At 43.9% G+C, this 19,020-nt stretch overlaps 1 protein-coding gene across 3 annotated transcripts in view; it reads left to right on the forward strand.

The window, feature by feature from the left end:
- The window catches only part of ACSL5 (acyl-CoA synthetase long chain family member 5), a 56,835-nt gene extending 39,570 nt beyond the window's left edge, over positions 1-17,265 (forward strand). For 2 of the 3 annotated variants that reach the window (XM_052661193.1, XM_052661196.1), the window contains 16 exons: positions 893-1,071; positions 1,832-1,864; positions 1,953-2,004; positions 2,828-2,901; positions 3,448-3,525; positions 5,818-5,952; positions 7,050-7,184; positions 7,720-7,815; positions 10,640-10,712; positions 10,992-11,080; positions 11,614-11,730; positions 13,634-13,777; positions 14,446-14,547; positions 15,033-15,104; positions 16,139-16,285; positions 17,012-17,265. In XM_052661193.1, coding sequence (XP_052517153.1) covers positions 893-1,071; positions 1,832-1,864; positions 1,953-2,004; positions 2,828-2,901; positions 3,448-3,525; positions 5,818-5,952; positions 7,050-7,184; positions 7,720-7,815; positions 10,640-10,712; positions 10,992-11,080; positions 11,614-11,730; positions 13,634-13,777; positions 14,446-14,547; positions 15,033-15,104; positions 16,139-16,279 — 1,520 coding nt within the window. In that variant the 3' untranslated portion in view covers positions 16,280-16,285; positions 17,012-17,265. Of the gene's footprint in view, positions 1-892; positions 1,072-1,831; positions 1,865-1,952; positions 2,005-2,827; positions 2,902-3,447; positions 3,526-5,817; positions 5,953-7,049; positions 7,185-7,719; positions 7,816-10,639; positions 10,713-10,991; positions 11,081-11,613; positions 11,731-13,633; positions 13,778-14,445; positions 14,548-15,032; positions 15,105-16,138; positions 16,309-17,011 lie in introns of all 3 variants that reach the window. The other variant, XM_052661194.1, reaches the window with a different exon arrangement.
- The last annotated feature ends 1,755 nt before the right edge of the window (positions 17,266-19,020 follow it).

Raw genomic sequence — 19,020 nt, forward strand, 5'->3', positions numbered from 1 at the left:
TCAGAAAAATGCTCAAGTCTCTCTTGTCCTGTAGCACCTAGGATATAATTTAGAGGGAAGTTACAAAAAGCCCATGAATCAGGGATATACTCAGAAGTGTCAATGAAATGAAAGCATAATTCCAGCTGGCATAATATGACAATATAGTTTGGCAGTGAGCTATTTTCACTGGCCACCCTGGATGAAAGGCCATAGAGTGAGTGAATAAATCACTTAACTGACTGTATCACTATGAAACCACTGGTTTAATTTCCTACTCTTGTAAACTGAAATGAGTATAGTTCACCAGCATGTACCAATGTCCATGGTGAGTCTGTAGACAAAATGACTATTGCTAGAGAAACAAGTCCAAGTTCAATGGGCAAATAAGAGATATACTGGATGTTACCTTCCATCACAGAACTGGTAGATTAAGTGAGTAGATCCATTGGAACTATAGAATTAATCAGAAAGTTTTGATTTATGTAAACAAGTATCAAGGCAATTGCTACCATTAAAAGTCATAAAATGCTTGTCTGCTAAAATCCTACTTGCCCTCTCCTTCCCCTTTTAATCCCTCCTCCCCATGCCTCCAAACAAAACAAATGGACAGGACCACATATATGACCAAGCATGTTGTCTATATTCTTAACCTGAAGGAATATTGTGGCTCCTCTAGAAAATATAAACACTTGGCAGTGTGCAAGGAAACTAAGTGCTTCTGTTTCAATTAAGTTTATTTTATTATCAATGGAATGTTTCAGATTTTATACATTATAAATCTGATTTACAAACATAGTCTCCTTTAGGGATCCAGTAGTTTTGACATTTTCAAAAGTCTTTTCCTCTTTGCGAGAAGATCGGATGCACAGCAACACAAGAGGCTAACCTCTCTCTCTCTTTCTGCTTTCAGCTGACATCACCACGGTAATCTGTGATACACCCCAAAAGGCATTAGTCCTGATCAGTAATGTGGAAAAGGGCCTCACCCCAGGCCTGAAATTGGTCATCCTCATGGATCCCTTTGAGGAAGACCTGAAGAAGAGAGGGGAGAAGTGTGGAGTTGAAATCTTATCCCTGTTTGATGCTGAGGTAGGGGACTGAAGCTCAACTGCCAGCCAGAAGGCTGGTCTCACACTGTGGGCAACTTGCAGGACTTCCATACAAGAAAGCAAGTTGATGTCCTCCAGAGGTGGCAGGGGAGGAGTCAATTACACTCATGCTATTAAGCTATGGGAATCATTTCCCCAAGACAACTCAGAAAGCCTGCCAGTGGGGGAGGAAGGTCTGTGGCCAGCAGACAGACTTCCAAGTAGAGAATTTATAAATACAGAAGTAGTTAGGGGGGTGATCCTGGAACCAGGCTTCCTAGGTTCACCTTCTGGCTCTACATCCATTAGTTATGTGGCCTGGGGCCAGTTGCACCACATCTTCCCTTCCCCCTCCGTCATATGAAGATGAAACCATCCCTACTTCACAGAGATTTCAAGAATTAAATAGAGAGAACATAAAGTGCTCAGGACAGTGATATAATGTGCAGTAAGCCTTGAAATGTCAACTATTCATTTTATTTAAAATGATTTAGCAACGGTCCTGGAAGACTGAACCTTGAGAGTCTGATGGGAAGTTTGGACATTTGGGATCTGCCCTCATAAGCTGGTATTCTAGAGAGAACTTATACTCTACCCTGAGGCTTCCATTGTGCCTGAATGTTGGCTTTGGGGCCTGACCTGGGTTGGAATTTGGGTTGTATTCCCACAGAGGTGTTCACCTGCAAAAGGCAAAGAGGACTGTATTGGTCCTAAGACTGTCTATCTCAACTAAAGTCTTTCTTGCTTTTCTGTTCATGCAGAATTTAGGCAAAGAGAACTTCAGAAAACCCGTGGTAAGTTTTCTTCTGCCTGATCTTGAATCTTGCCATCTTCAACTCTCAAAGCTCACAGTGGACTAAGCTCGTATGCTTCCCCCTTCAGCCTCCTGCACCAGAAGATCTGAGCATCATTTGCTTTACCAGCGGGACCACAGGTCAGTGCCCAGGAAGTTGCCCCAGATGCCCCTAGTTAGCCAAAAACATGGCTTGAGTCACTAACGTCTGGTGGGCTGGTAAATATACTTTACAAGCAGCCCTATCCTGAGGGACTTATAATCTAAGACTTCTGAATATAGTTGCCCACTTAGAAAAACCCAAGCATAAGCAAACACATTTCAATGAACAACCGGGAGCAGTTGACATGCTATGGAATGGAGGGGCCTTAAAGATGGCTTCATAAAGTCAACTTCCTCCCCCAGCCTACCACTCTCTCAATTTAACTCTCTCAATTGAGAGAGCCTACCACTGTCTCAATCACTGGAATGGCTTCACTCAATCAAGATAGCCCAGTGGTAGATCTAAACAGATCAGTCTTTGTCCTCTTTCTCCCCCTCTATGTAGCTACCTAGCTATTAGAACTCTTAATAACTTTTAATTTGAACCATAATAATCTAGAAGTTATAGCCATTCCACTGTGCCCTGTTTATAAAGTGATGGCTAGGTAATCTTGTTACATCTGAAGTCTTCACCATGAAGACAGCACAAGGCAGGGTGGGGGTCACTTGGGGTCTTCTTTTTGTTGCTATCTGTGACTGCGGCTGCGCCCTGTGTGGTAGCACAAGGCTAATAATGCAGAGTAGAGTTTCTGGGGGAACCAGTCATTCATAAGCATAGGCATATACACCATTCATACAAAGACTCAGGGACAGAAGTTCCTGGCTCCATGGAACAGAACCAAACGGGTGTGGCTTCTCATTTCAATGCCAGAGACAACCTATTAGTCACTAACTGGATCTTTCCACCTCTTGTCTCCTACAGGTGATCCCAAAGGAGCCATGTTAACCCATGCAAATGTTGTTTCCAATGCTGCTGGTTTTCTCAAATGTATGGAGGTCAGTGGTCAATTGAAAATGAGGCCCTCATTAAAATGTCAATCTGTTGTAAGATTTTAATCTTAAAGTGAGAGGAGGCAGAGAGGGAAAAAACAGATTGAAGGCCTGAGTGTGGATGAATACCGGTACATCTTTGTCTGGAGTTTTGCCCTTTTATTTATTAAGCTATATATATATGTATATTTTTTTTAATCTGGACCATTTTTAAAGTTTTTATCGAATGTGTTATAGTATTGGCTCTGTTTTATGTTTTGATTTTGGGGGGCTACAAGGTACGTGGGATCTCAGCTCCCTGACCAGGGATAGAACTCACACCCTCTGCACTGGAAGGTAAAGTCTTAAAGTCTGGACCTCTGGGGAAGTCCCATAGAGTTTTGCTCTGTCAGAGTCACTGCAGATCTCCACACTCAGTGCAGTTAGAGCAGCCGTTAGTTACACAGGTCACGTCTGCACAAGTGTATGCGGCAGTCCTAGAAAGAAGAGGTGTTTGGAAGAGCAAATTGACATTAACCCACTGTTGTCTGCTTTCCATTTCCTGATCTCTAGGGTGTTTTTGAGCCCAATCCTGAGGACGTGACTATCTCCTACCTCCCCTTGGCTCATATGTTTGATAGGGTTGTACAGGTAAGATCCTGTATTCCTAGCAGGTGTGTGAAAAGAGGGTCCTGGCTTGCTAGTCCCACATTTATCCAAAGGGCAGCTCTGCAACATTTGCCAGCTACTGTCTAATGTGAGGGCATGGGCAGCAGGGAGTGGTCACGGCTGAGTCCTAATCGTGGCATCACCCCTAACCTGCTGCAGAGTCTTCCTGTGTTGAGTCTGTCTGTATCCCATGGGGTGAATGCTTGCTCCTGCCTTCACACAGGGTGCCTGCAAATCCTTGGAGCTCATAGCCTGGAGTTTACTATCTATCCTGTGCAGGGAGAGGAGGCACTGTTTTTTCTTTTCTTTGGGCTAGAGGTTTTGAAAAGATCTAGGCTTAAAGAAAAGGAAGTTCCCCACCGCGGGGCAAAGAAGGAACCTTTGATCCAGATAAGGTGTCCAGAGTGTGTCAGGGGGAGCTGCTGGCGATGGCACAGGCACTGGGGAAGAGCTGGCCTTCTGTGTGTGGTCACCAAGCTTTTCAGGCTATTCTGAGGCTGGCTTGAGAACCAAAAGCAAAAACACAGATGTCATTAGGGATGGAAAATCCCCTCTCTGATCCCTGCTTAAAAACCTCTTCAACCAGCTTATCTGTTGGTACATGAAATGCTAAAATGGAAGATTCAGTTCCTTGGGTTAAAGTGCTGATATCTGATTAATATAATATTCATTCTAATCAGCGTGTTTTTCACATTTTCAGTCAGTTCAGTTGCTCAGTTGTGTCCGACTCTTTGTGACCCCATGGACTGCAGCACTCCAGGCTTCCCTGTCCATCACTAACTCCTGGAGCTTGCTCAAACTCATGTCCATCGAGTCCATTCATGTCCATCAAACTCATGATACCATCCAACCATCTCATCCTCTGTCAACCTCTTCTCCTCCTGTCTTCAATCTTTCCCAGCATCAGGGTCTTTTCCAAGGAGTCAGTTCTTACATCAGGTGGCCAAAGTATTGGAGCTTCAGTTTCAGCATCAGTCCTTCCAATGAATATTCAGGACTGATTTCTCTTAGGATTGACTGGTTGGATCTCCTTGCAGTCCAAGGTACTCTCAAGAGTCTTCTCCAACACCACAGTTCAAAAGCATCAGTTTGTCAGCTCTCAGCTTTCTTTATAGTCCAACTCTCACATCCACACATGGCTACTGGAAAAATCATAGCTTTGACTAGACGGACCTTTGTTGGCAAAGTAATATCTCTGCTTTTAAATTTGCTGTCTAGGTTGGTCATAGCTTTTCTTCCAAGGAGCAAGCATCTTTTAATTTCATGGCTGCAGTCACCATCTGCAGTGATTTTGGAGCCCCCCAAAATAAACTCTCTCACTCTTTCCATTGTTTCCCCATCTATTTGTCATGAAGTGATGGGACCGGATGCCATAATCTTAGTTTTCTGAATGTTGAGTTTTAAGCCAACTTTTTCACTCTCTTCCTTCACTTTCATCAAGAGGCTCTTTCGTTCTTCTTCACTTTCAGCCGTAAGGGTGGCATCATCTGTGTATCTGAGGCTATTGATATTTCTCCTGGTAATCTTGATTCCAGCTTGTGCTCCATCCAGCTGGCATTTCACAGGGTGTACTCTGCATATAAGTTAAATAAGCAGGGTGACAATATACAGCCATGATGTATGTTCCGTGAATATACATGAAAACTTCCAGAGTTTTCACATTCTATCACTTCTGAAATTGAGATGGTCTTAACCACTGTAGGTGTGTTCTAGTTTGAGTGGCAGTGCTTTTTTCTTAGTGCTATGTGATGAATGGGCTCTTAGAAATGATGCATGCCTTAGACACTCACCCAGAGCTGTGGGTGGAGTAGGGATGGGCCTGCAGCCTCACAATCTGACTTACCTGTCCTGCCACCTCAGCAGAGGTGAGTGTCGTCCTGTCTAGGGAGTAGGGTCTCAGAGTTCTGGGTACATGAAGTGTCAGGGGTGAGGGGATCCAGAGAAAAGTGCCCATTTTTGTTGCTGTTCAGTCACTAAGTAGTGTCTGACTCTTTGAGACCCCATGGACTGCAGCACGCCAGGCCTCCCTGTCCTTCACTCTCTCCCAGAGTTTGCTCAAAATCAAGTCCATTGAGTCGGTGATGCTATCTAGCCATCTCATCCTCTGCCACCCCCTTCTCCTTTTACCTTCAGTCTTTCCAGCACCAGGGTATTTTCCAGTGAGTCAACTCTTCACATCAAAGTGCCCATTGGATGTCCTTAATTTTGTCCCAAACAGACCCGACTCAAAGAGGTTCTTTGGCTCTGATCCCCGTCCTCTGGTTCTGCCTTTAGGCTGTTGTATACTCTTGTGGAGCCAAAGTCGGATTCTTCCAAGGAGACATTCGACTGCTGCCTGATGACATGAAGACCCTGAAGCCCACATTGTTCCCTACAGTGCCTCGACTCCTTAACAAGATCTATGATAAGGTACTTACCTTGCTTCTGCTGGGCTGGCCCTGAACTGTGTGGGGCTTAGGCCTGACTACAGCCCCTAGAGACTCTATGTTGCTAAGAACTGTGCTCCATCTCCACCCTTACCCCCCACCCCCACCAGCATCCTTGTACAGCCACGCTTCCCAATGCAGCCACGAAAAATTGTACAAATGAAACCCCCTTTCCTCTGGATGAGATTACTTGGATGTGATATGGAGAAACAGACTAATTCAGAGACTGGAGGAACCTCTCAAAATTCAGCTGACTTGGAAATTGTTACTCTGATTTCATAACACCTGCTGGTTAGGGTGCTTCTTGCTGAGGTGCTAAGCCCATGGTAAATATTTCACATACATTCCATTATTTCATGCCTACAAAAACCCAGGAAATCACACCAACATTTATTAGCCCTAATTTACAGATGATGAGACTGAACCTTGGAGGTTAAATAACTTGTCCAGAGTCAGGTCTAATAAGGAGATGAGCCAAAATTTCATGGCCTCATGACAGATTTAGCTGTTATTGATCTCTGCTCTATTTTTCACTAAGGTTAGGAAAATGGTGATTTTTCTAATCCAAGCATTTCTCTTGCCTTCATTAGCTGAGAGTCTTCCATGAAGGCACAAATATTTGATTTTTTTCCCCTTTATTTATCAGTCTTGAAAAAAATGAACTGGTACCCCAGTGACCTTCAAAGCTGGTCAGTGAGAAATTTTCTTTGTAATATTATGATACTATATAACATACATACATATGATCCTAAATCAAAAGCCCTAACAGTGGTACACAATCAGCTGTTTCATCAGTACTCCCAGGTAAATTTGTAGATAAATGCTACCTTTTGGGGACATGCTGCGTCAATTGTCAAGGTTGTTGGCTAAGGACAAGGAATTTGGGGGAGCTGGAGCTTTGTCTGTGTGTACAAAGTTCAATTCTTTGTTAGCATGAACTTCCATCAATATTCAGCATACCAGGGCATGAATAAGAGTCACTTTCTTTTGATGTTAAGAGGCACTATCTCTTATTTGTTGATGAATGGCTTTGGTGAGTATCCAATAGGTTTCCCACTAAGAGGAGCTCTCACTCTGCAGGTGCAAAACGAAGCCAAGACACCCTTGAAGAAGTTCTTGTTGAACTTGGCTGTTGCCAGTAAATTCAGTGAAGTGAAAAAGGGTATCATCAGACGTGACAGTCTGTGGGACAAGCTCATCTTTGGAAAGATCCAGGTATGTTGGGCAGATCCTGATGGAGCCAGGTATGTGTCTGGGCTGCCCTCTGCCTCAGCATACTTTGCTTTTCCTTTGATGGTCAAGCGTCTCTTTAACTGCAGACCCTTTGGCACTTTCTGTGTTCACTCAGCCTTTTGAGATCTCTCTCAGACAACTCTGTCACTAAAGGTATTTGGCCGGAATGCAGAAAGTGGATTTTTCCTAGGTTCTAGCTCTTTCATTCTCTTGGGTGGTCTGTTGAGAGTCCTAAGTAAGTTGAAAGGTCCAACAATACAAATTACCTGAGGAAATGTAAAAAAAAAAAAAAAAAAAAAAAAAATTGCAGGTCTGGTTCCCCATGTGGATGGTGGTGACCGTAACAGCCAGCATTTTAAGTTCTTTTCACAATGATGGACCCTAAGTGCTTTGTGAATTAATGAGTTTAATCCTTATGACAGCACTGGGTAAGCAGGCTGTTCTGCCCATTTTGCAGTGCAGGAGACTAAAGCCAAGGGAAGAGTTTTAAACAGGTCTTTTTGTTTCTATTAAACAGGAAAGCCTGGGTGGGAAGGTTCGGTTCCTGATCACCGGAGCTGCCCCCATCTCACCTCCCGTCTTGACATTCCTCCGGGCAGCAATGGGATGTCTGGTAAGCCAAGCACCTTTTTTTTAAAAAATTTTTTATTGGGGTGTAGGTGCTTTACAATGTTGTGTTAGTTTATGCTGTATAGCAAAGTGAATTAATTGTATATATCCATACATCACCTCTTCTTTCCTTCCCATTCAGGTAACAGGCCCCTTTTTTGGATGATAGCTAATTTCACTTTTGCACAAGTAACACTCACTATTCAAATAAAAATGAAAACACAAATGAAAAGTGCCAAAGAGAAAGTCAGCCAGAAACTCAAAGTCAAGAGAAAATATCCTTCCAGTCACTGCTTAATGCATCTGTATACAGAAACCTTGACACAAATAGCATCAGTGTTAACAAAACTTTGCCATTCGAAGCAGTGTGAATGGACTTGGAGGGCATTATGCCAAGTGAAATAAATCAGACAAAGACAAATTCCATGTGACATCACTTATATGTGGAATCTAAAAAATGTAACAGACCAATGAATGTAATAAGAAAGAATCAGGCTCACAGGTACAGAGAACAAACTTCTAGTGGTGGGTAGAGGGCAATTTAGGGGTAGGAGGGTAAGAGGTACAAACGGTTAGGTGCAAAATGAGTTACAAGGATATTATTATATGGGAATATATCTGATGTTTTATAATAACTATAAATAAAGTATAATTTTTAAAAATGGCATCAGTGTTCCAATATACTTGTTAAGCAGTGCTCGCCCTATCCATATTGATCCTAGCCAAATAAACATCATTTTAGTGGTTTTGTAATAGTTTATTGAATGTACCTAAATAACTGGTCTCCTGTTGATGCATATTAAGTTGTTTCAGTCATGTCCAACTCTTGACTCTTAAAGACCCTATGAACTGTAGCCAACCAGCCTCCTCTGTCCATGGGATTCTTTAGGCAAGAATACTGGACTGGACTGTCATGCCCTCCTCCAGGGGATCTTCCCAACCCAGGGACTGAACCTGTGTTTCTTACATTTCCTGCATTGGCAGGTGGATTCTTTACACTTGTGCTACCTAGGAAACCCAGTCTCCTATTGATAGACATCATTTTTTTTTTTGCTGTTATAATCAATGAGGTGATAAGGATATTTGTGCATATTTCTGCAACTATCAATTTAGGATAAATCTTTGCAAGTGGGAATTATTGGGCCAAAGTATATGAGTTTTTCTTACATGTTAATACTCACACTTCATCAGGAGGGTCTTGTCTTTCTTATACATTCCCGCAAATAATGCGCAAGTCTTGAGACCCCACCTTCTTGCTAGTGATGGATGTTTTCAGTCATTTAAATCTTAGCCAAATAGATACTTGAAAAATCTTATTACAACTTTCTTTTATTAACACCAAACATCTTTTGGGGGGCTCTTTTTTTCCCTTGCCTTCATCACACTGAGCATTCACAGATTTATTTAATAATATTTGTGAGGCTTTGTTTGTTTGTCTGCACTATGAGGCATGCAGGATCTTAGTTCCCCAACCAGGGCCTGAACCCAAGACCTCTGCATTGGAAGTGCAGTCTATTCTTTACTGGCACTTGTATTGCTTGTATCTACTTCCTTATAGAAAAAAGAGCAAAGGAGAGTTTGGTTCTCTTTCACCTTGCTTTCTAAGAATTCCTATAGTAATAAAATCAATCTTTGTTGTGTTAGACATGTATTTCCTAGTCTCATCTTTTGCACTGTGTATTGCTAGATAAAAGTTTTCAATGTTTATGCACTAAGTCACCTTTTTTATGTGGTTTTATAAGAGCTTAGACCTTAGGCTTCCTGACCCAACCCTCAATATTGCATAAAACTGTTTTCATCCAGATTTTCTGGTAACCTTGTGGTTTTACCTTTTATCAATGAAGTCTCTGCTCCATCTGGAATTAGATAAAAGGGCTTGAGTACAGATAGTCTCATATTTTCCCCCTAGATGGCTAACTAGTTCATTCTCTTGGCCAACTAGCACAGCATGAATGAAACAAACAACCTTGTCCTCATCAAGTGCCACCTATGTGTATAACTGCCTTCACAATAGATTCTGAACTGACGCCAAGGCCAGAGTTCCTCTTTCTTCCTTTCCTTCCTTTCCCTCAGCTCCTGAAACCCATAGATCAGAAGGCCCTATGCCATATCCCTCCCAGAAATGCCTGCCTCTCTTCCAGCAGCTCTGCCTGGGACAGATCCCACCCCCACTTCAGACTCCACATGTGTTTCCTCCACACCCCCTGTCCAGTCAAGGTTATCCTTTATACCACCAGTCGGTCTGTGCTACAGACCAAATCTGGCCTGTTTCCTCTATTTATAGATAAAGTCTTGGTGGAACACAGCCATACTTATTTATTCATGCTTATTATTGATGCTGTATTGGCAGAGTTAAGTCATTGACATAGAGACCAAATGGCTCATACAGTCAAAAATATTCACTCTCTGGTCCTATATACAGATGTTTGCCAACCCCTGTTCTATACCTTAGCTATTTCCCTTAAAAGATACTTCTCACTTTCTTTAGCTCCTTCAGTAGCATGCCCTTGCCTAGGTTCAAGTCCAGCTGCCATTGGATCGCATGTCACTTAATGAATAACTCTCTTTTCCCCGTCAGCTTGAAATGCCACATTTCCCAAAGTATAGTATGTTTCCATACTTTGGTCAATTTCTGGACCCTTTTGGTTTTTTAGTGACTCCACAGTTGCAAAGACCTAGCAGCTCAGGTTCTCATGAATTCAAGGTTTTAAGACACTAAGTGTGCTCCAGCGCTCAGACACCTTGCTTTCCTCATGTCTGGCCATAGGGCACAGCCAGCTCCTGCTTTATCTTGAGTAACTCTCAAAGCCCTTCTTTGGTTCACACAGGTGTTTGAAGCTTATGGTCAGACAGAATGCACTGCTGGCTGTACAGTTACATTACCTGGGGACTGGAAATCAGGTAGGTTCTGTGTTTACCGGACAGCAGGTGCAATGGCGGGCGAAGAGTTCTAGATAAACTAGGATTTGGGTGTTTAGATAGCCTCAATACTCTGGATGAATGTGGCGGATACTAAATCTAAGGGTTGGTCCAGGCTTTTCTATCTTGACTGTCTGGCGCTGGCGCCAGATGACCTTTCAGTTTTATTCTTCTAGAGTCAATCCATAAATATCCCTCAAACATGGCTGGAGTTATCACCATTTCCCAGTATCCTGGCTGATTCAGTGTGGTGTGTTCTAGGCCACGTTGGAGTCCCCATGGCTTGCAATCATGTGAAGCTGGAAGATGTACCTGATATGAACTACTTTGCCGTGAACAATGAAGGAGAGGTGAGTAGGCTGTGCCCAGCAGTCGTTTTTACATAATCGTGGTGGGGATGTGTGTATCAGAAAAAGCACACAGTTGTGAGCAGGTTTGTGTTTGGTTCTTTTGAGAATTTTTGCAAGGACTTCAATGTCTTGGAGCCTAACTTTGTCCCCCACGATAGAAATTAAAATCTGGTGCTCTTCATTAGTGTCATTGGTATTAGTCAATCAGTTCTGTCTGACTCTTTGCAACCCCATGGACTGTAGCTCGCCAGTCTCCTCTGTCCATGGCATTCTCCAGGCAAGAACACTAGAGTAGGTAGCCATTCCCTGCTCCAGGAGATCTTCAGTCCTGACTCAGGGATTGAACTCGTGTTTCCCACATTGCAGGCAGATTCCCTACCATCTGACCCAGTAGGGAAGCCCAGTGTTCCTCATACTATAGTGGAAAGCATCAGATGAATCAAGGTGGTGGGGGAAAAAAAAGATGACAGGCAGGAGTCGGTGTTTGTAGCAGCCTTCTCTGTTGTCACCATCTCGTCCCAACTTCTGTACAGATCTGCATCAGGGGCCCCAATGTGTTCAAAGGATACCTGAACGACCCCGAGAAGACACAGGAGGCCTTGGACAAGGATGGCTGGCTTCACACAGGAGACATTGGTCGCTGGCTCCCGGTGGGTGTTTCTTCAAAACTTCTGAGTGTCCCTTAACAATGGAATAGACGTGCTCAAAATGAAAGTCGCTCAGTCATGTCCGACTCTTTGCGACCCCATAGACTGTAGCCTGCCAGGCTCCTCTGTCCATGGAATTCTCCAGGCAAGAATACTGGAGTGGGTTGCCATTCCTTTCTCCAGGGGATCATCCCAACCCAGGGATTGAACCCAGGTCTCCTGCATTGCAGGCAGATTCTCTACCACCATCTGTGCTACCAGGAAAGCCCGAGAATACTGGAGTGGGTGCCTTTCTTTCCCTTCTCCAGGGGGTCTTCCTGACCCAGGATTCAAACCAGCGTCTCCTGCATCGCAGGCAGATTCTTTACCAACTGAGAAACCAGAGAAGCCTGGATACCAGGAATGACTTGCTCAAAGACAAAGGAAAATTTGGTGACTTTTCCAAAGAAGTGTAAAAGTGTATTTTGTTGTTGTTTATGTGATTTTTACTTTTCTCGTGGCAGAAACAACTCAAGATAACTCCATGGACCTGTAGTGTTTGCCTTTTATAGGGATACATATTTTTTTCCCCACTTAATATGTAGACACACCAAAATGAGGGTGCAGGATTTCTAAGCTAGGTGTATGCAGAGACTCATACACCTCTCAGTGACCTTTTTTTGCCTCTCAGTGACCTTCACAGCCCCTCTTGGTTCAACCACACTGAGACTTTCTTTAAAGCAGAGCTTGCTGACAAAAAATCAGCAGTAAGTAGTCTCTGCAAACCCCCTCTGTTTTCCTAAGAAGAGAGGAAATTCCTGCATAGTAATGACGGTGCCTTAGAACCCCTGAAGGGAATTTTCAAGAGCTTTCCTCTCTGGAAAGTTTTTGCCTACTATGTGCTGGGGGAGTGGGAACGTAACCAGATTTAAAATCCCCTTCTTGCTCAATATTCTCAAGATTTAAGTGATATTCAAGGAATGTTTGACAACAAAATCTCTAAGAACACTGGTCCTAATGATGTATTTTATAGATTTGGGTATTATGGTAACATGTCTGTGTCTGTACGGTAAGAGTTCTCAGGTCTAATAAGCCCGAAGCATAGGCAATAGATGTGTGTTCACACTAGAATTATCAAGGGCTGAGCTTTATTCATCACTTTCAGATAATGTCTGTTAGGCTGAGCTGGTGGTTAATTTCCGGAGTTGGCCTGTTGACGGTTCCAGGATTGGTTCAGTCTATTGCCCTGTTTTGGATATGATCATGTGGACCGTATTTGCCACTTGTCCCAGTTCTACAATTCAAATTCCTAAAAACCTAAGCTCCTCAAATCAACTAGCCCAGAGATAGAACCTGCAAATGACCTCCAGTGGCTGGTCAGAGAGCTCTCTCTGGCTGTTTCTGTCCTAACAAGTGCAATTACTGACTTGTTTGATTAGCAGTGGCACAGTGGAGCTGTATAGACTGCTCCTGGATTTAAAAGGAATAGAGAAAAAGGAGACAAGGAGGGGAAGATCTAACTCTAAAGTCTTAATAAAAGATAACACCTTCTCTGTTCCCAAGAGTGCTGGAATGAAGTAATTGGAAATTAAGTTACTAGAAATTAAGAGCTGCAAAATTTCTTTATTGGATGAGGCAGCCATGTGCATAATCCCAGCCGGTCCAGGGGACTTATTCTGAGGCTGCCCACTGACTCTTCACAGACACATGCAGTATAGACAGGTTTTGTGAAAGGCTGCATCCCTCCCTTTCCCCAAAGCCAAAAAGAGAAATGAAAGATGGTCCAAAAGTCAATGGAGAGGTCAAGTTTAAAAGGGAAGATTAACAACACAGAAAGGAAGATTACCTCTCATTTCACCTCGCTCTTCACTGACATCACTCAGTAGGCTCAGAAACACTGATGCTGTTGTCTTTCTGTCTGCTACAGAACGGAGCTCTGAAGGTCATCGACCGAAAAAAGAACATTTTCAAGCTGGCCCAAGGGGAATACATTGCTCCAGAGAAGATAGAAACTATCTACATCAGGAGTAGTCTGGTGTCGCAGATTTTTGTACATGGGGAAAGCTTACGGGTAACATTTCTTAACAATAGCCAGTTTTATAAACACTGTGCTTAAACTTGACTTCTCCGAAATACAGGAGGATTGATATGCAGAGGTCAGAGTTGCTTTAAGCTTAATATTGAGCACCATTTCTTTTTGAACAATCACATTTAAATGGAACATTTTTGTAGAGATGTTAAGTGGGAAAATGAGATTAAAGTTCCATGAGGGTTTGAAATATATTTTAAGAAAATAGTAGGATTCAGTTCAGTTCAGTTGCTCAGTCGTGTCCAACTCTTTGTGACTCCATGGACTGCAGCACACCAGGCTTCCCTGTCCTTCACCAGCTTCCAGGGCTTGCTCAAACTCATGTCCATCGAGTCGGTGATGCCATCTAACCATCTCATTCTCTGTCGTCCCCTTCTCCTCCTGCCTTCAATCTTTCCCAGCATCAGGGTCTTTTCCAAGGAGTCAGATCTTCACATCAGGGAGCTTCAGCTTCAGCATCAGTCCTTGCAATGAATATTCAGGACTGATTTCCTTTAGGATGGACTGGTTTGATCTTGCTATCCAAGGGATGCCAGCCCTGAATGTCAGGCTTGGGGAACCATCGCGTATTAGGAAGATGTAACGCTGCCTTCTTTGCCCCGCTAGGGGGCAGTGCTGCGCTAGTTCACATGCCTTTATTTCCTTTCCAGTCATTCCTAGTGGGAGTGGTGGTTCCTGACCCGGATGCACTTCCCTCATTTGCAGCCAAGATTGGGGTAAAAGGCTCTATTGAAGAACTGTGTCAAAACCAAGTAAGTCTCACTCAGGAAAGCCTATGTACACCCATGGGCCTATTGTGGGAGGGGGATTCCCTGTTCTCCCCATCCTTCAACTTGGGCACCCAGGGTTTCTCAGAACCTCCTCGCTGGAAGAACAGACTCTTGCTGTGTCTGTACTGGCTGGTTTTATTAGACTGGAAGATGGGATGTAGAGTTTAAAAACAACTACCAAAATCCTTATTCTTTTTATAGTAAGATGTGCATTGTGAAAAAATTAACTGGAAAATGAGGAATTAAATAATGCCACCCAGAGAAAACCCCTGTTACCATTTAGGGTTCCTTTTTCTTCTCATTATTGTCTTTGAGCAACATTTAGATATCACGTGTTCTTGCTCATACCCCCACATCCTGCTTTTATCCTGATGAATTTAGTTGGTGTTTTGAATTGGTTCCTGCTCAGCCTTTTCTTTAGGCTCTTTTTCAACAGCCAGTCTCTAAGTTATGTTTTATATTCCTAGACTATAAAGAAAGCCATATTAGAAGACATACAGAAAACTGGGACGGAAGGTGGCCTTAAATCCTTTGAACAGGTATGTACTACTCATGTTATCCTGTCCTCTTCAGGCACACTCAGTTCAGTTCAGCTCAGTTCAGTCGCTCAGTCGTGTCCGACTCTCTGCGACCCCATGAATCGCAGCACGCCAAGCCTCCCTGTCCATCACCAACTCCCGGAGTTCACTCAGATTCGCGTTCATAGAGTCAGTGATGCCATCCAGCCATCTCATCCTCTGTTGTCCCCTTCTTCTTCTGCCCCCAATCCCTTCCAGCATCAGAGTCTTTTCCAATGAGTCAACTCTTCGCATGAGGTGGCCAAAGTACTGGAGTTTCAACTTCAGCATCGTTCCTTCCAAAGAAATCCCAGAGTTGATCTCCTTCAGAATGGACTGGTTGGATCTCCTTGCACTAGATAGTGTTAAAGTTTGCATTTATAATTGGGTTAGGAAGTTTGGTTTCCAAGGAACTGACTTCAGTGGTAGTTAACCCATTGACGCCAAATGGCAGTGACCTTTGCGTTCATTTGTGTAGTCCCTCCATGCTGTTCATTATTCATTCTCCTTCTCCACTCAGGTCTTTCCCAAACTATTAGTGTGAGAATGGGTGTATGTTACTGTCCTCCTAACCCTCCCATGTCATCATGCCACTTCTATAAGAGAAAAGATTAAGTTTCCTCGCATAGCATTTATTTTTTATTTGGTTTTGACCAAGCTGGGTCTCTGTTGCTGTGTGTGGGCTTTCTCTAGTTGCGGTAAGTGGGGGCTACTCTCTAGTCATGGTGTATAGACTTTCCATTGTGGAGGTGGCTTCTCTTGTTGTGTGGCACTGGCTTTCGGACACACAGGCTTCGGGAGATGTGGCATGTGGGTTCAGCAGTTGCGGCAAACCGGCTTAGTTGCTGCACCGCATATGGAATCTTCCTAGACCAGGGATGGAACCTGCGTCCTCTGCATTGGCAGGCAGATTCTTAACCACAGGACCACCAGGGAAGTCCCACATAGCATTTAGGAGGGCTCCGCAGAACAGTCCCGATCACTAGTAAGTGTGTGTACGTGTGCATCTCTTCCAGGTCAAATGCATCCATCTACATCCAGAACCATTTTCCATCGAAAATGGACTCTTGACACCAACCTTGAAAGCAAAGCGGGGAGACCTTGCCAAGCACTTTGGAACTCAAATCAAGAGTCTGTATGAGAACAGCCAGGAGTAGGTTAAGGTACTTATAGCTGCAAGGGGCCCGTAAGTATCCTGCCTTGTAGGAATGTGGATTTAAAACTAATCTTACGTTCATTTTCTTTTTGTCTTTCCTTCTGTTGTTTTACCTACTAAATTATAAAACCATAATTTTAGGGCTTTTAAAAAATAGTGAGAGATTTAGCACGTGGAAGTTTAGCCTCGAACTAAATAACTCTTGTCGTTCCCATCTTAAATGTTGCTTAAATGACATCTTAGGTGTTAGGACTGCTTTTTATCAAGATACCTTCCTTCAAGGTCCATCTGTACAGTATCTTTGTTCCTGCCTTGTGAAATCCAGCCTTTATAAGTGATAACTAGTTCAGGGGCCAAAGTGAGCCTTTGGGACTTCTTCCTTGTTTTATAGTTAACCTAACTCATTGGTGGTCTCAATATGGAGTTTCCAATGTTCAAATTAAGAGACTAAGTTCTGAGGAACTTAACATATTTTCTAACTATTCCATAAAACCCCTAAAATTAAGTAGAGTTTTAAGCTATAGCAGTATTAATCGTGTTTATGAGACAGATTTTTTCTGTGTCCTTTGTTCACTGAAGTCTGTGTCCAGAAGGGAAGAATTTGATCCCACTGAGCATTTCCTAAAGTCTCTAGTTTGGGAGAATGTAAAACTGGGCCTGTAACACTGCCCAAAAAGAATGTTCTGAGAGTGTTTTCCACAGTATACCTGGTGACCGAATCTATTCCCAACAGTTTGCTGCTGAGCTGGAAGCTGTCGGTAAAGGAGCTGAAACTCACGTCAAGTGTAGCTTTCCAGTGAATGAAGCAAGCACTGAGTAGCAGCCTCCCGGACTGGGAATGAAGGCATGAAGCCTGCACAGCAGCCATATCTCCTGGGAAGGAATCGACTGATCTTTCCTCCTGACTCCACTTCCTGCTGTACCTTACCCGCCTTCAACACTGATATCGCCTGAAAATATAAGGTGTTAAGAATAAACTATTGCAGACAACTGAATCTGCGGTGTGTATCCTCGTGAATCGTGGAGAATAGTCAGCCTTAGACAAGGGTTCCTTCACAATCATGGAAGCTAGTGGCTCTCAAACTTGGCTATGCACTAGAATTACCTGGGAGTTTAAAAAGATACCAATGCCTGTGTGACACTTATGGATTCTGGTTAACCTGGCCAGAGGTACAGCGTGGGCACTGGGATTTTAAAAGGTCCCTAGGTGATTCTAGAATGCCACCATGTTTGATAGCTACCGAAGGAAATGACCTTGAGGATCAGGCCTGCTATCCCACAGCTGTGAATAGAAAGTAGCAGTCGAAGACTGACTCCAGCTGAGCACAGTTCGTGCTCTTTCTCCTTTGTCATCCATGTAGTCTTGAAGAGTGTTCCTTTCTGGTCTTTCTAGACCCTGAGCCCAGAAGAGCTATCCTGGGATATTGAGATAGAAGAGAAGACAGGAATGAGCTTCCCTGCATGTCCTAGCTCCTGCTGTCTCCTTGACCTCGTTTCCCACTACCCCCTCACTCATTCCAGCTGAACCTACACTGCCTTCCTGTCCTCAGACATGCCAGGCACATTCTAGCCTGTTCTTCTGCCTAAAGTGCAGATGCTCCCAGAGACACGACTTGTCCCCTCATATACTTTAAATGTCACCTCCATCAGATTGTCCCACCCGCTTTCTTCATAATACACGATTCCAACTGACATATGTTTTACTATCCGTCTACCTCCCTAGTCCTCACTGGAGTGGGACAGAGTCCTTTCATTCATTGCTAAATCTCCAAGTGCCCTTCCATCAGTGTTCACAAGCCAGATCCCCATCTGAAGTTCTCTGCCTTGGAAAGAATTACTCTTTGAACAGGTGACTACTGTAATTCTACTCTTGTGTTTAGAAGAGCCTGACTTTAAGCCTCCAAGTCCACCAGCCTAGAACCTACTACTCACATCAGCTTCAGGCTTGGAGAGATTCAAGCGAACATGAGCAGACATGACTAGCTTGAAAGTCTCCTAGTCAGCGGCCAAGATGGTATAATATAGAAAGACCCTGAGTTCACCTCCCATGGGCACACCAAAATCACAACTATCTGCAGAACAACCATTGATGAAAAAAACTGGAACCTACCAAAAAAGATCTTCTACAACTAAAGACACAAAGAAGGAGCCACAGTGAGAATGGGCTGTAAGGGCAGATATGATCAAAGCCCATACCCCTTGGCTGGGCGATCCTCAAACTGGATAATAATTATATAGCAGAGGTTCTCCCACAGGAGAGATAGTCCTGAGCCCCATGTCAGGCTCCCCAGCCCAGGGATCTGGCATCAGAAAGACAAGCCCCAGAAAACTGGGGGAAATACGGGCTTCACTTTTCAAGAGTACACACAAAATTTCATGTACACTGGGACCCAGGGCGAAAGCAGTAATTTGATAGGAGCCTGGGCTACATCTACCTGCTGGTCTTGGAGAGTCTCTCGGAGGGGCAAAAGGCAGCTGCAGCTCACCCTGGGGACACAGACACTGGAGGCAGACGGAATAGGGAACACTCGACCACATGAACACTCCTGCTGGCTGCCATACTGGCTCATCTGCACCAAGCCCCCGCAACCTGAAGGCTCCAGTGCTGGGGTGCCTCAAGCCAAACCACTAACTGGGGAGATACAGCCATACCCATCAGGAGACAGGCTTGGGCCCACAGTCATGTCCTGACATGCCCCTAGGCACAGCCTAGTCCACCATGGGGTCAAAGTCCATCTCCAC

This window comes from Budorcas taxicolor, chromosome 23 (assembly GCF_023091745.1).
Source record: "Budorcas taxicolor isolate Tak-1 chromosome 23, Takin1.1, whole genome shotgun sequence".
NCBI classification, from domain to species: domain Eukaryota; kingdom Metazoa; phylum Chordata; class Mammalia; order Artiodactyla; family Bovidae; genus Budorcas; species Budorcas taxicolor.